The 17,234-nt window shown below is 46.4% G+C and overlaps 1 protein-coding gene across 1 annotated transcript in view; it reads left to right on the top strand.

Moving 5' to 3' along the window:
* Positions 1–2,667: 2,667 nt before the first annotated feature.
* The window catches only part of LOC120927339 (zinc finger protein 260-like), a gene marked incomplete at its 5' end in the record, with an annotated part of 51,740 nt that continues 37,173 nt past the window's right edge, over positions 2,668–17,234 (top strand). The window contains one exon of the mRNA XM_040337936.1: positions 2,668–2,871. Coding sequence (XP_040193870.1) covers positions 2,668–2,871 — 204 coding nt within the window. The remainder of the gene's footprint in view (positions 2,872–17,234) is intronic.

Raw genomic sequence — 17,234 nt, forward strand, 5'->3', positions numbered from 1 at the left:
CATACCAGTATGGTGATTCGTTGGAACGAGCCAACCTGCTGATGGCGGCTGGTCGGCAAGTGGTTAATGTACTAGTATTATGGGCTGGGGATGGAATTGTGTTTGCTGATTTAGAAAAGGCCAGCAGAGGGCACCAAAGAGATAATGTGAATGAGTGCAATGTGTGGAACTGCATAGGAAAGGGAAAGGATTGATGGGAGCCTGCTTCTCTCAGCCAATACAGCTTGCCGATAGTCAGGGGGCTGGGCTTTAAGAGACAGGCGGCGCTCCAAGGAAAGCAGAACTTCAGTCTCTCTCTCATATTTTTCTTCTGTTTTCGTTCATTAACCAATATCGGAGCAGTTCTGTTATATCTCATATCTGGGTATTATATGAGCAATTTCCTATTTACTTATTTCATAGTGGTTTGATTTATATCTGATGATTTGATTGGAGCACAAACTTTTACATGTTGATAATAATCTTTTGAACCTTAAAAAGAAAGTGATAAAGAGGGAGGAGTCAATAACCCAATAATGGTGGTCTTCAGGATCAGTCCAGTCTTCATCTTGGTTGTTCTTCCCACATCCTCACTCTCTGACCTCTGGTGGGGCTCAGCCCCACTGTTATTCATGACTAAATCATGGACTAGATCAGGGAGTGCAGGACTTCTTGTGTTGGGAAGATGGCAATGAGTGATAGAGGGGGAGGGGACACTCATCCTATAATCCCCTCATCACTCTCACTCCTATAAATGACAGTTCTTAAGCCCTGTACACACGATCGGTTCGTCTGATGAAAACGGACCGGTGGACCGTTTTCATCCGATGAACCGATCGTGTGTGGACCCCATTGTTTTTTATCCATCGGTGAAAAAAAATAGAACCTGTTTTAAATTTTCGATAGAAAAAAAACGATTGTCTGTGGGTAAGTCCATCTGTCAAAAATCCACGCATGCTCAGAATCAAGTCGACGCATGCTCGGAAGCATTGAACTTCATTTTTCTCAGTACGTCGTAGTGTTTTACGTCACTGTGTTGGACACGAACGGATTTTTGACTGATGGTGTGTAGGCATCACTAATGAAGGTCAGCTTCATCGGATATCCGACGAAAAAATCGATCGGATTAGGTTCCATCAGATATCCAATCGTGTGTACAGGGCTTCATTGTGTCCTCACTCTCTGACTAATGTCCATGAATAAAGAAATGATCTGGTAGGAGATCAGAGGACCCATTTTCTATTTTCCTTGAGGGGGGAATTGTAAGATCCTCAGAGACAAAGCTGCCTGGTGTGGGCGGAGTCCTGGTGTAGGGGAACCAATCTGCTCATGTCTAGTAATAATCTTTTTATTTCTATTTTAGTAGATGGACGGGAGATGAGGAAAACCTCAGAGGAATGTCTCACTTTGTCTCCAGACTGTAAAGTAGAAGATGAGGACATCACACAGTATAGTCCAGGAGAAAACCCGACTACCTCAAATGTCCAACCGGCACCACACAGTATAGATGGACCATCGTCTTCCTCTTATCCTGAGGAACCTCAGACTGTGCGGGACGGTGCCGGACCATCGCCTTCCTCTTATCCTGAGGAACCTCAGACTGTGCGGGACGGTGCCGGACCATCGCCTTCCTCTTATCCTGAGGAACCTCAGACTGTGCGGGACGGTGCCGGACCATCGTATTCCTCTTATCCTGAGGAACCTCAGACTGTGAGGGACGGTGCCGGACCATCGTATTCCTCTTATCCTGAGGAACCTCAGACTGTGCGGGACGGTGCCGGACCATCGCCTTCCTCTTATCCTGAGGAACCTCAGACTGTGCGGGACGGTGCCGGACCATCGTATTCCTCTTATCCTGAGGAACCTCAGACTGTGAGGGACGGTGCCGGACCATCGTCTTCCTCTTATCCTGAGGAACCTCAGACTGTGAGGGACGGTGCCGGACCATCGTCTTCCTCTTATCCTGAGGAACCTCAGACTGTGCGGGACGGTGCCGGACCATCGTATTCCTCTTATCCTGAGGAACCTCAGACTGTGAGGGACGGTGCCGGACCATCGTCTTCTTCTTATCCTGAGGAACCTCAGACTGTGCGGGACGGTGCCGGACCATCGTCTTCCTCTTATCCTGAGGAACCTCAGACTGTGCAGGACAGTGCCGGACCATCGTCTTCCTCTTATCCTGAGGAACCTCAGACTGTGAGGGACGGTGCCGGACCATCGTCTTCTTCTTATCCTGAGGAACCTCAGACTGTGCGGGACAGTGCCGGACCATCGTCTTCCTTTTATTCTGAGGAACCTCAGACTGTGAGGGACGGTGCCCGACCATCGTATTCCTCTTACCCTGAGGAACCTCAGACTGTGAGGGATGGTGCCGGACCATCATCTTCCTTTTATCCTGAGGAACCTCAGACTGTGAGGGACGGTGCCCGACCATCGTCTTCCTCTTATCCTGAGGAACCTCAGACTGTGAGGGACGGTGCCGGACCATCGTCTTCCTCTTATCCTGAGGAACCTCAGACTGTGAGGGATGGTGCCGTCCTTCCAACAGATAGGAGGCATTCCTGTACTGAGTGCGGGAAGTGTTTCAATCGTAAAAGTTCTCTTGATCTGCATATAAGATCTCACACGGGGGAGAAGCCGTATTCCTGTCCTGAGTGTGGGAAATGTTTTTCACAGAAGTGTGATCTTTACAGACATCAGAGATCTCACACAGGGGAGAAGCCGTATTCCTGTCCTGAGTGTGGGAAATGTTTTTCAAACAAGTCGCATCTTTACAGACATCAGAGATCTCACACGGGGGAGAAGCCGTATTCCTGTCCTGAGTGTGGGAAATGTTCATCACCAAAGTCCTATCTTCCTGTACATCAGGGTCCAACCCAACCCTCATGCCACGTACACACGACCGTTTTTCGGGTTCTAAAAAATTAATTTTTTTTTAAAGTCATTAAAAACGACCGTGTGTGGGCTCCAGAGCATTTTTCACGATCTAAAAAATGGGAATTAAAAATTTCGAACATGCTCAATTTTTTCACAACGTTTTTAACGTTGTTGTGTTTAAAGTTGTAAAAAATGGTCGTGTGTGGGCTTTAACGACGTGAAAAAAACGTGCATGCTCAGAAGCAAGTTATGAGACGGGATCGCTCGTTCTGGTAAAACTAGCGTTCGTAATGGAGATAGCACATTCATCACGCTGTAACAGGCCTGAAAAGCGCGAATCGTCTTTTACTATCACAAAATCAGCTAAAGCAGCCCAAAGGGTGGCGCCATCCGCATGGAACTTCCCCTTTATAGTACCGTCGTACAAGTTGTACGTCACCGCGCTTTGCTAAAGCATTTTTTTTTCACGATCGTGTGTAGGCAAGGCCGTATTAATGATCGGGTTGAAAAAAATGTTGTTTTTTCTAGACCCTTAAAAACGTCATTTTTTAGAACCCGAAAAACGGTCGTGTGTACGCGGCATTAAGGTGTATTAGTGGTTTGAGTGCGGGAAATGTCTTGTATATGAATGTTGCTGGACATCACAGCTCTCATGTGGGGAAGAAGCACACCCTGATATACCCCTCAGATATACTCCATGGCTGATCTTCAAACATATAAGAAGCAGTACATAAGGAGATCACCAAAGACATGGATGAAGTGTTGCACTGTGTTGGCCATTGATAGCAGTATAAAAATGGTGTCACTACCTAGTACCTTTTGTTGGTACATTTTGTAAAGTAAGCTTTGCAAACACTTAGTGGTCTATTAAAAAAAGTTGAACAAATGTGACAAGTGTTCACCCAGATGAACATATTCGCCAGCACACCACGGATCATATATAACGTCCGAAAGTTTTAATGCAAAGAAAGCATCACAAGAAGTGCAACGTTTCGTGGCCACGCAGGACCTCTTCGTCAGGCAAGTCAAGTGTTCACCCAGCTCTGATGAATTTTGGCCATTTTTATTATTTCGTACAGTGATTTCCTATGATCATTGGCTCCATCTAGTGGCCATAATGCAGTATTGCACTATTTTTACTGATAGAGGCATTTTAAGATACATACCTCATTATGGCCACTAGATGGAGCTGACAATCATAGGAAATCACTGTGTTAATTACAATAAAAAAGATCTCCTTATTTGTCTCAGCTGGATGAATACTTGGTGGTAATTGTTGAGGTTTTCCTCATACGCAAATTTCACCTTAAAGGGGTTGTAAAGGTACAATTTGTTTTCCTAAATATCTTCCTTTCCCTTAGTGCAGTCCTCCTTCACTTACCTCATCCTTCCATTTTGCTTTTAAATGTCCTTATTTCTTCTGAGAAATCCTCACTTCCTGTTCTTCTGTCTTTAACTCCACACAGTAATGCAAGGCTTTCTCCCTGGAGTGAGTGTCCCTTTGACTACAGGAGAGTCAGGACGCTCTCTACGTTGCAGATAGAGAAAAAAGCTGTGTGTTAGTGGGCGTCCTGACTCTCCTGTAGTCCAAGTGAGGGGGCGAGCACGACACTCCACACCAGGGAGAAAGCCTTGCATTACTGTGTGGAGTTACAGACAGAAGAACAGGAAGTGAGAATTTCTCAGAAGAAATAAGGACATGTAAAAGCAAAATGGAAGGATGAGGTAAGTGAAGGAGGACGGCACTAAGGGAAAGGAAGATATTTAGGGAAATAAAATTGTACCTTTACAACCCCTTTACTATCCGGGTTTATGTTCTACCTTTTCCCCGTTTTCTGTGTTTTAACCTTTTCTACAATTCTTTGTTGTTATAATGTAACACGTTGTGTATTGTATTGTACACACATTAATAATGACTCCGCCTCCACATTCCAGACAAGTTATTTTCCTGACCTGTGGATTTTCTACCTTTACTGTTTCCTTACATTCTGACTACAATCTTGTTAATAGTAAAATTGTAATAAAGAATTTATTGAACAAAAAATAATTGTGTGTTTCTGTGGAATGAGACCAATCTTTAGTATCCAAGAATTGCTCATAGCTGAGGCGTCATCATCAGTTTAGAGCAGACTTTTTCATCCAGGGTGCCCAGGAACCCCCCGGGGGGAGGGGGGGGGGGGTCTTCAGGATTCTTCAGGGGTGCCTTAGCAAAATGCCTAAAAATTGGTCAAAAATGGTATACAAGCCAACAGGTGGACTAAGCTTGCCTTTTAGCTACACAAAGCCACAGGTTTTCATTGCGCACCATTATGACCTTCTAGCCACCAACATCCTTTGTACCAGGGATGATGTCATTGGTTGATAAGGAGAAAGTCGGGTTCCTGCACATCATCCTTGTTTGCCCTTCCCTGCCCCTCTCCATCGGCACTAGGGTCTCATTAGCTGAGTGAGGGAGGTGAGAAACATTGGAATACTAGTCAGTAGCAGTGTACAAAGGTGTATTTACTTTGGAAGAATAAATCACCTCCAATGTTGGGTGTCCTACGTGTATGGAATCTGCTGCATGATGTAACATTATTAGAATCGTTTTTACATTTTAGAATGGGGTACCTTGTATTCAGCGGCCATGCGTGTTACACCTCACTCAAAGTCCCAATGATGGTGGTCTTCAGGATCAGTCAAGTCTAGCCAACCTATCAACCTTTTGTTGATAGCCAATGACAGGGTCCCACCTACGTCATTGGCTATTCCCCAGCAAGCGTGGAAAGCTGGGGCTTACCCTATGATGTGACGGGTGACCCCGCCCCCTCGTGTGTCAGACCCGCCTACGTCATTGGCTATTCCCTGACAAGCGGGGAAAGCCAGGGCTTACCCTATGATGTGACGGGTGACCCCGCCCACTTGTACGTCAGACTCCGCCTACATCATTGGCTATTCCCAGGCAAGCGGGTTTTATCTTTATTATATTTGTTTTCTTTACTCTCTTTGTTCTCAGTTGATGGTTCTTTGATGTCATATTCTTGGAAGTGGTTACAATAGAGTGTATAGGATTTGTACAGATGGGATATGATCCCTTTACTAGTATATGGATGTAGTACACTTCCATGTCAATGTGATATGTCTATCTACACAAGGATGGACAATGCCACTTGTGATTTGTAGCACTTTGTATTCTGTAACTGATTGTTCAATAAGAGAACTTCCAATAAAAAACATTGAAATAGAAAAAAGGAATCATCACTTTTCGTTGATACATTTTGTGATGTAAGCTTTGCACTTTTTTATTGTTGAATGAAAATGACAAGAATTCACCCAGCTGTGATGAATGTTGTCCATATTTTATTTCATACAGTGACTTCCTATGATCATTGGCTCCCTCTAGTGGCCATAGTGCGGTATTGTTGTAATTTTACTGATTGGGGCCTTTAAAAAAAAAATATATATATTATGTCCACTAGATGGAGCTAACCATCATAGGAAATCACTGTGCAAACCACCTCAGCTCTGGGGGGTTTTCCCTCCTTCAGGACCAGGCCAACTTTTGGTGGTTATTATTTTTATTATTATACAGGATTTATATGGCGCCAACAGTTTGTGCAACGCTTTACAACATGGGGCAGACAGTACAGTTACAGTACAGTTCAATGCAGGAGGGATCAGAGGGCCCTGCTCGTTAGAGCTTACAATCTAGAAGATTGATCTCCACTGGGGTTTTTATTATATATAAAAAAAGACAGAACATTTAGAAAAATAGAAACATTTTACTTTCTGCCACGTGTATAAAAAATATCTAACAGAAAAAAATCGAATTTCTTCAGAAATTTTGGCCAAAATGTATTCTGCACAGCACAAGTCCCCGCTCATCACCCGTGCTGCAAGATGGAATAAGAGGCTCGGGCACCACTGTAACGGATCGTCCCACACTCCGCTTGAGTGCTTCCGTCATATACCCCTTCCTATCAGTCTGGATATAGATATCAGATATTCCAGCTGCTCACAAGCACACAACGAGACGAGACTTGTTTGTCTGCTGAACATGGAATGTTTATTAGAACCAAGAATACAACCTTATATACAGTTAAAGAGGAGGTAACCAGAACATAAATTAACATGAGCTAATTAACTAATCATTTACCCAGACGAGGTGACTCATAGATATGACCTTTCAGGGTAGACGTCACGTCTCCTCGCTATCCTGCTATACAATACACATTATCATAAGTGTAAACAGAGGACATCTTCACACAATAACAGTGTCAATTAGCACAGAGAACAGACATATGGCTGGAGGTGACGTCATTAGCATCTCCTTACACTGTATGTCCCAACAGTATGAATCAGTCACTCTAATATGGCATACACAGGGTCCCCAGGCATACAGCTCACAAAGAGCACCGTTCCCCCAAATGCCAGGGCCCATGATCGCAAGGCAAGAGGCTAGCATTCAGTCCCCTCCAAAAGCCCCTGTCCCGGGTGAGTCTGTCACAACCACTTTGCCAGCTCATAGGCAGCACTGATGGACACTGATAGAGTGAGTGAGTAACTTGTATAGTGCTACAAATGCGAACAAAATCGTCTCAAGGCTGCACGGTTGGATACTGATAGGCTGCACTAATGGACACTGATAGGCTGCACTGATGGACACTGATAGGCTGCACTGATGGGTGCTGATGAGTTGGTACTGATGGACACTGATAGGCTGCACTGGTGGACACTGAGTTGGCTCTGCTGGACACTGATAGGCTGCACTGGTGGACACTGAGTTGGCACTGATGGACACTGATAAGCGGGACTGATATGCTGCACTGATTATCAATGTAAATGTCCCGTGTCACAGAAAAAACGCTTATTGGCTTACGTCTCCTCAGACAGTGACAGCGCTGAGGAAAGGAATTGCCGATAACTGACAGATGTTTAAATGTGATGAGCTGTGATTGGACAAAGCTGATCACATGGTGAAGATCCTATGTCATTGGCTCTTTACCGTGATTGGTGATCCGCTGTGTCCAAGGAACACATCTCACCACCGATCGCCGTGCATATGACATATGACATCCTCCCAGAACAAGAGCCGTCCCGCCACCATGGGTGCAACACGTTCACTGAACACTGGCGCTGAGGGGTGGGGGGCCCACTGTGTTACACAATACAGAAAACACTTAGGTAAAGGTGACCAGATTTTTAAAATTAAATCCAGGGATTTCTTTACTAGTAATGGCAACAATCAGCGACTCTCCGCCTGTCGCCGCCCGCCTCACAGCCTCTCAAGTCTTAGGCCCCATACACACCATAGAATCCATCCGCAGATAAATCCCAGCAAATGGGTTTCTGCGGATAGATCCTATGGTGTGTACACTCCGTCGGATATTTATCCGCGGAGAAATCTCCTCTGGGATGGATTTCCAGCAGATGGATATTTGCTGACATGCTCAACAAATCCATCTGCTGGAATCCATTCCAACAGATGGATCCGCTTGTCTGTACAGACTTACCGGATCCATCCGTCCAAAGGGATTCCCCGCACGCGTCGTAATGATTTGACGCATGCGTGGAATTCCTTATATGACAGCGTCGCGCCCGTCGCCGCGTCATAATAGCGGCGACGGCGCGACACGTCATCGCCAGAGGATTTCAGCGCGGATTTCAATGCGATGGTGTGTACACGCCATCGCATAGAAATCTTCTGAAATCCTCGAGAGGATTTATCCGCGGATACGGTCCGCTGGACCGTATCTGCGGATAAATCCTCTCGTGTGTATGGGGCCTCACTCTTCGGGCCCTGGTTACTACTGGATGGGGAGTGGAGGAAGATCACTCTGCCAGGGAAGGCAAGGAGGTAGGCAGACGGCTGGCCAGGATTTGAGCCAAGGCAGAAGAACATGCCAGCAAAGCTGAATGGGCATGCACCCGAAACTGAAGAAATATTCCCTCCGCTCCGACCAGCACATGATCATCAGAAAGGGGCACAGGTAATGGGAAAAATGCAACCCCTTAAGCTAGTTCAGCACTGACTGTCTTTGAAATTGCCTCTGCCCCCTATTAAATCCAATCTGAGGACAAAACCAGGGACAGACTTGGTCCAGGGACAGTGTCCTCAATCAGGGGACTGTCCCCTGAAACTGGGGATGTCTGGTCACCCTAGCCTATTGGCGCTTTGTGATGACAACTTCCTGTGTTTGGAACACAAACAGGACATGTGTCCTGTTCTATCTTTAGCTGCCTATTGGCGGTTTGTGATGACAACTTCCTGTGTTTGGAACACACTTTACCTTTGCAGGGAAACAAAGAGGAAGTAACACCCATGAGGGTTTACTTCCTCTATAATTTCAGAAAGGCAGACACATATAATATTTATACAGCTGGGGACTCACAGGTCATATGTTCCTTTAAAAGGAAATAGTGCACAACATCTTTGCAGATAGATGGTATCCCAAGTCTAGAGGTCCATTGGATTATATAGCAGCCACCTGGGGGTGATATGAGGTAATGACAAAATGTTTTCCTTCCCAATCAATAGGGTCTTGCTGCACACCTTAATAGAGGATAGATCAGGTGTAATCTGGATCTGTGTTGGAGGCCAGGACAGGCTCTGTCCATGGAGCTGAGCGGCAAGTCAGAGCTCACAGGAACCTGGTTATATATTTTGGGCCAGATTCACAAAGAGATACGACGGTGTATCTACAGATACGCCATCGTATCTCTGACTTACACTGGTCCTATCTATGCGCCTGGTTCATAGAATCAGATACGCATAGATAGGGCTAAGATCTGACAGTGTTACAATGTGTTACACTGTCGGATCTTTTTTTCAATTTAAAAATGGCGCCGGGGGCGTTCCCGCTGATTTACGATAAATAATATGTAAATCAGCGAGATACGCAAATTCACGAACGTACACGGACCCGTCGCAGTGTTCTTACGTCGTTTCCGTAGCGGTTTTCCCGTCGTATACTTACCCCTGTTTTTAGCAGGCGCAGCCAATGTTAAGTATAGCTGGCGTTCCGGCGTCAAATTTTAATTTTCCAACGTCGTTTGCGTACGCTGATTCACGAACACGCGCGTCGCAAGTCCCGCTCACGTCGAAACCACTGACGTCCTAGTGACGTCAGTGGGACCAATGCACGCCAGGAAATTCCCCGGACGGCGCATGCGCATTTAAATCGGCGCGGGAACGCGCCTGATTTAAATAGTACACTCCCCTAGCTGCAGAATTAGAATTCCGCCGGGGGATTTAGGATCCGCCGTCGCAAGTTTGGAGGTAAGTGGTTTGTGAATTAGCCACTTGCCTCCTAAACTTGCGGGAGCGGATCTTAATTCACGTAGATCGAGCGGATCTATAGATCCGCTGAGCTACGTGAATCTGGCCCTTTGAGTTGATGTCTATGAACGCATCGATTGCAGACAGTGAAACTAGGAGGCTTCAGGTCAGAAACACGCAGAACTTCTTCTCCTTCACGCAAATCAAAAACCTAACTCTAGGACCACATGGACACCACCCACTATCCTTGGAAAAACCATTACCCCAAGCAAGCAACAAAGTCAAAAGCCTCGGAGTCATCTTTGACTCAGACATGACCATGGATGCACAAATAGGATCAGTAGTCAGTGGATCTCACCATCTTCTCCGCCTACTGCGCAGACTCATCCCCTTCATCCCGGAAGAGGACATTGCATTAGTGATTTGAACATTCATCAATTCCCGACTCGACTACGCAAACTCCCTCTACCTAGGGCTACCTAAATACCAGATTTTGCATCTACAAGTCGTCCAGAACGTGGCAGCCAGAATGGTAACGGGGAAAAAACCCTGGGAATCAATCACCCCGTCCCTGAAGACCCTTCTTTGGCTAGCCCTAAAGGATCGGTCACATTCAAGACCCTCTGCCTCACCCACAAATGCTCACAAGGAAACACTCCTCAATACCTTTGCGAGAAAATAAAACCCTACGACACCAATCGCGTCCTCCGGTTAACTAACCAATACCTCCTCCAAATCCCCAAATCCCGCTACAAATCTAAGGGAGAACGAAGATTTGCAGTCCAAGGACCTCAGCTCTGGAACACTCTACCCACGACCTTCCGCATGGAAGAAAACCATCGGGCTTTTAGGAAAAAACGAACGACCCACCTCTTTTGAAGGAACAGGACGACACTGGATGCAAAAAGCGCCTTGAGGAGATTTAGTTTGCATTTGTAGCGCTATACAAGTTACTCACTCACACACTCATTGTGTGTCGGAGCATTAGGCGGCTGTATATCTATATTTATGTTTTGTTCCAATTAATGTTTTTAGATGTTTATATCTTTATACATCGAAAAAAATGTATACACTTTTTATACTTCCTGTACTATTTTTCTGTTTATCCTGTTATGGTCCCTTGCCCATACTATCCCCTGGGGCATCTTCCTTTTTTCCAAGTATCTTTCTGGGATGTGGTAAGGACTTTCAGGATCAGCCTCTAGATAGGTTTTTTTTCCAAAAAAATTCTATATAAAAAGATTATAGCAATGTAATAGGATGTGTAACCATAAAATGTCCATCCACAAATGGAAGCCTCCACAAGAGGATTAGAAGCAAAATTCAGCAAGAGCTACAGTGTATAAAAGAGAAGAGAGGCGCCTCTAAGGCCTCGTACACACCATCGGACTTGTCCGATGAAAACGTTCCTCGGACCGTTTTCATCGGACATGTCCGCTCGTTGATTTTGGTCTGATGGCTGTACACACCATCAAACTAAAATCCGCGCGGACAGAGAACGCGGTGACGTGGTCGCGATGTGGCCGCGACGATGACGCGGCGACGTGCGCGACCATGTAAGGTCAATGCTTCCACGCATGCGAGCATGCTAATGCTAAGCTTCCACGCATCCGAGCATGCTAAGAAACATTTGTCCGCTGGAAACCTGTCCGATCCGCCGGACATTTGTCCGGTCGGCCGTACACACGACCGAGCATGTCTGCTGAAACTGGTCCGCGGACCAGTTTCAGCAGATATATTTGGTCGTGTGTACAAGGCTTAAGTGTAGCAATATGGTTACATTTAATGAATGTATAATGTGACAGACTCACCCGGGACAGAGGCTTTTGGAGGGGACTGAATGCTAGCCTCTTGCCTTGCGATCATGGGCCCTGGCATTTGGGGGAACGGTGTTCTTTGTGAGCTGTATGCCTGGGGACCCTGTATATGCCATATTAGAGTGACTGATTCATACTGTTGGGACATACAGTGTAAGGAGATGCTAATGCCCACACCTCCAGCCATCTGTCTGTTCTCTCTGCTAATTGACCCTGCTATTGTGTGAAGATGCCCTGTGTTTACACTTATGATAATGTGTATTATGGGTGACAGAGGAGCTGGGTGACGGAGAGCTGGGTGACAGAGGGACAGGGTGACAGAGGGACTGGGTGACAGAGGGACTGGTTGACAGAGTGACTGGGTGACAGAGGAGCTGGGTGACGGAGAGCTGGGTGACGGAGAGCTGGGTGACGGAGAGCTGGGTGACAGAGGGACAGGGTGACAGATGGACTGGGTGACGGAGAGCTGGGTGACGGAGAGCTGGGTGACGGAGAGCTGGGTGACAAAGGGACAGGGTGACAGAGGGACTGGGTGACAGAGGGACTGGGTGACAGAGGAGCTGGGTGACAGAGGAGCTGGGTGAAGGAGAGCTGGGTGACGGAGAGCTGGGTGACGGAGAGCTGGGTGACGGAGAGCTGGGTGACAGAGGGACTGGGTGACAGAGGGACTGGGTGACAGAGTGACTGGGTGACAGAGGAGCTGGGTTCCTCGGACCGTTTTCATCGGACATGTCCGCTCGTTGATTTTGGTCTGATGGCTGTACACACCATCAAACCAAAATCCGCGCGGACAGAGAACGCGGTGACGTGGTCGCGATGTGGCCGCGACGATGACGCGGCGACGTGCGCGACCCTGTAAGGTCAATGCTTCCACGCATGCGAGCATGCTAATGCTAAGCTTCCACGCATCCGAGCATGCTAAGAAACATTTGTCCGCTGGAAACCTGTCCGATCCGCCGGACATTTGTCCGGTCGGCCGTACACACGACCGAGCATGTCTGCTGAAACTGGTCCGCGGACCAGTTTCAGCAGATATATTCGTTCGTGTGTACAAGGCTTAAGTGTAGCAATATGGTTACATTTAATGAATGTATAATGTGACAGACTCACCCGGGACAGAGGCTTTTGGAGGGGACTGAATGCTAGCCTCTTTCCCTGCGATCATGGGCCCTGGCATTTGGGGGAACGGTGTTCTTTGTGAGCTGTATGCCTGGGGACCCTGTATATGCCATATTAGAGTGACTGATTCATACTGTTGGGACATACAGTGTAAGGAGATGCTAATGCCCACACCTCCAGCCATCTGTCTGTTCTCTCTGCTAATTGACCCTGCTATTGTGTGAAGATGCCCTGTGTTTACACTTATGATAATGTGTATTGTATAGCAGGTGAACGAAGAGATGTGACGTCTACCCTGAAAGGTCATATCTATGAGTCATCTAGTCTGGGTAAATGATTAGTTAATTAGCTCATGTTAATTTATGTTCTGGTTACCTCCTCTTTAACTGTATATAAGGTTGTATTCTTGGTTCTAATAAACATTCCATGTTCAGCAGACAAACAAGTCTCGTCTCGTTGTGTGCTTGTGAGCAGCTGGAATATCTGATATCTATATCCAGACTGATAGGAAGCACCTGATCTTTTAAGGATGCTCGTTTATGCCTCACCAAGAGACTGGCCACTTCATGGTGACTGCATTAACCACTTAAGGACCCCTTTGCGCCGATATACGTCGGCAGAAGGGCACGGTTGGGCACAATCACGTACCTGTATGTCCTCTTTAAGAGCCCAGCCGTGGTAGAAAGGGAGGGGAACACTGGTGCTTAGTGGGGGGAGATGGGGAGCACTGGAGCTCACTGGCTGCTGAGGAGGGCAATAGTGCTCAGTAGGGGGGGAGTACTGGGGCTTACTGGCTGGCTGCTGAGGGGGGACTGAAGCTCAGTGTGGGCAGAGGGGGAGCACTGAAGCTCACTGGGTGTCAAGTGGGGTACTGGTGCTCAGGTAGAGGGGAGCTTTAGTACTTAGTGGGGGGCACTGGTGCTCAGTGGAGGCAGATTGGGAGCACTGGCACTCAGTGGGGTGGGGTTTCTGGTGCTTGGTGGCAGCAGGGGGGGCACTGGTGCTCAGATGGGAGACTGGTGCTGAGTGGGGGATGGGAGGGGCATTGGTTCTCTGTGGGAGGAGATGGGGGAATTGGTGCTCAATACTACCACTTGGCTCCTTGATACTATCTGGACTCCTGTGGAAAAACTCTTGCCTCTATTTCTCCCACTGTTGTTGTCTATGGCACTTGTTTCCACCCACAGGTGCAGTAAAAGCTCAGATGATCACGGCTGTCACTTGTTAACAAAGAGCAAAGGCGACTTCCAGCACTTGATTTCTCTGCTGGGCTCTGAAAGATGACGCCATGTAGGCTTCTTCTTTCAGAGATGGGCCAGATGGGCATGTGGCTTAGTATGGTTCAGGAGACGGCATGCTTATCCGGCAGCCCCCACCCTTTCCTGGCCGGCCAGACTGCACACTTGGATCAGGCTCTGGTATGGATTTTGGGGATAAATATCTTTTTTTCTTGTTTTTTCTTGCATAGAGTTCCCTCCCAACATCCACTCAAGAAACTCCTAGGAACCCTTGGAGGGACCCTTGGAGGAACCCTGGTTAGGAAAGGCTGGACTAGGCAGTAATATGTTATATACGATAAGGATTTACACCTGGTTCACACCTATGCAGGTTGCATTTTGCATATTCCATATTTGCAATACACATTTTTGATTCCTTGAAGTCTATGGAACCAAAAACAAGAAAAACAAATCCCTGGCCCTTACCATAAAATGCATAGATGTGAATTACATCCATAGGAAACCATGTTAACCACTTAATAACCAGGCATATTTTTCAGACCTAGTTAAGTTAAAATATTATTATTTTTTTGCTAGAAAATTTGTTACCCCCAAACATTATATATAGATATATATTTATTTCTTTTTCAGACACCCTAGAGAATAAAATGATCAAAAAGACCTCAGATCTCATATTTACACTAAAGTGCAATCATAAAAAAAAATGAAAATTAATTTAAAAAGAAAATTCCCCCTTAAGAGCGTTGACTGGAGGGGACGTTTGACGTCGCTTCCGCCCTCCAATGCTATGGACCCGAGTGGGGCCATCTTCCCCTCACTCAGCATCCAGGCAGCGAGGGGAGAGGAACCGATCGGCTCCGTTAGGCGGCAGAGATGACCTGAGCATGGCGGGAGGGGGGTCCTCTCCCGCCCCAGATAAATGTGATCCACTGCAGAGACGACTTTTATCCTAAAGAGGACAGTCCGCCATTTTTAAAAATACTGGGATTATGGTAGCTAGCTGCTGCCATGACAACGGTATGTAATGTCAAAGTAGTGACATATAACAACGGCGGCTGGTCCTTATGTTGTTAAATGGACTGTAGTGTGTTTCTGCAAAACTGAAAATGCACTAAAAAATGCATAGGTGTGAACCAGGCCTTACAGAATGAGATGTTTCTCAGGAATGCAGTTCCTCCGAGCTCCACAAGGTGGTGATCTCTCTTATACTCAGATAGGAAGATAGACAGGAAAGGATGTCAGATACAGACAGGAAATGATGTCAGATATTGACAGGAAGTGATGTTGGTACAGACAGGAAGTGATGTCAGATACAGACAGGAAGTGATGTCAGGTACAGACAGGAAGTGATGTCAGGAACAGACAGGAAGTTCCAGGTGAGAGGTGAGTCAGGAAGAAGTAGAGAGAACGCATTCCTGGAAGTGACAGCAGAGGTAATTAGATAAATGAATTGTGCAGCAGTAAGCCTTCTATGATGAGTAACTCCCTTAGTAAAGCTCATTAATAGATCACCTCTTGCATAAATCAAATAATATATATATAAACATAAAAAAGGAAAATATATGAGAATCTGCAATATCATACAACTTTTCTACTGATATTCAAACAATTACCATATATATCATATAAATTGTGAGTCACACAAGACAGAAAACACTTAGGTAAAAATAATACAACTCAACAATACTCATCATGTATGGGACAATATTCAAACGTTCAGATACACCGTGTACTACAGTACACCTCCTCTTCAATTATGGCATTAGTGATGTGCAAGAAATTAGAATTAAACTAAGAATACTACAACGTACTTCTCAATAATCAGCATAAAAAATTGCCCCATTCAATTGTCCAAACACACTGGCCCAGATTCACAAAGGAGATACGACGGCGTATCTCCTGATACGCCGTCGTATCTCTGAGTCTGGGCGGTCGTATCTATGCGCCTGATTCTTAGAATCAGTTACGCATAGATTTCTATTAGATCCAACCGGCCTAAGTCTCTTACGCCGTCGGATCTTAACTGCATATTTACGCTGGCCGCTAGGGGCGTGTACGCTGATTTACGCCTAGAAATATGTAAATCAGCTAGATACGCGAATTCACGAACGTACGACCGGCCGACGCAGTACAGATACGCCGTTTACATTAGGCTTTTCCCGGCGTAAGGTTACCCCTGCTATATGAGGCATACATGCGGCGTACCAATGTTAAGTATGGACATCGTTCCCGCGTCAAATTTTGAATATTTAAGTCGTTTGCGTAAGTCGTCCGTGAATGGGGCAGGACGTAATTTACGTTCACGTCGAAACCAATACGTCCTTGCGGCGTACTTTGGAGCAATGCACACTGGGATATTCCACGGACGGCGCATGTCCTGTTCGTGAAAAACGTCAATCACGTCGGGTCATGGTTATTTTACATAACACACGCCCACCTCTTCACAATTTGAATAAGGCGGGCTTACGCCGGCCTATTTACGCTACGCCGCCGCAACTTTCTTTTGAGAATACGGCACTTGCCTGTAAAAGTTGCGGAGGCGTAACGTAAATAGGATACATTACGCCCGCACAAAGTTACGCGCATCTACGTGAATCCGGGCCACTGTGTACTTATTTGTGCGCCACAGGGCACCTCCCCCTTACATTATACAGTCCATGATGTGGAAAAAAAAGTTGTCCTAAATGATCCTTTGTTCTCTCTGGGATGGACCTTCTCCCTTGTGTCTCACACACTCATCGGAAGATGTGGACCCCTTAATCGGTGGGTCTATCAGCCCTTTAATTGTAATCTGCCCGGGATCACTGTGCTCCACCTTCGCCTCGAGGACATGGAACCTCTCACTTTATCCGGCTGGATAGCGACACTCTTTACCTCCAGCAATTCATTACAATCATATTATACAAGTATATTACAATGCACTCTCTCTACAGCAGAGGTCTCCAA

Source organism: Rana temporaria, chromosome 2 (genome assembly GCF_905171775.1).
Source record: "Rana temporaria chromosome 2, aRanTem1.1, whole genome shotgun sequence".
NCBI lineage: Eukaryota > Metazoa > Chordata > Amphibia > Anura > Ranidae > Rana > Rana temporaria.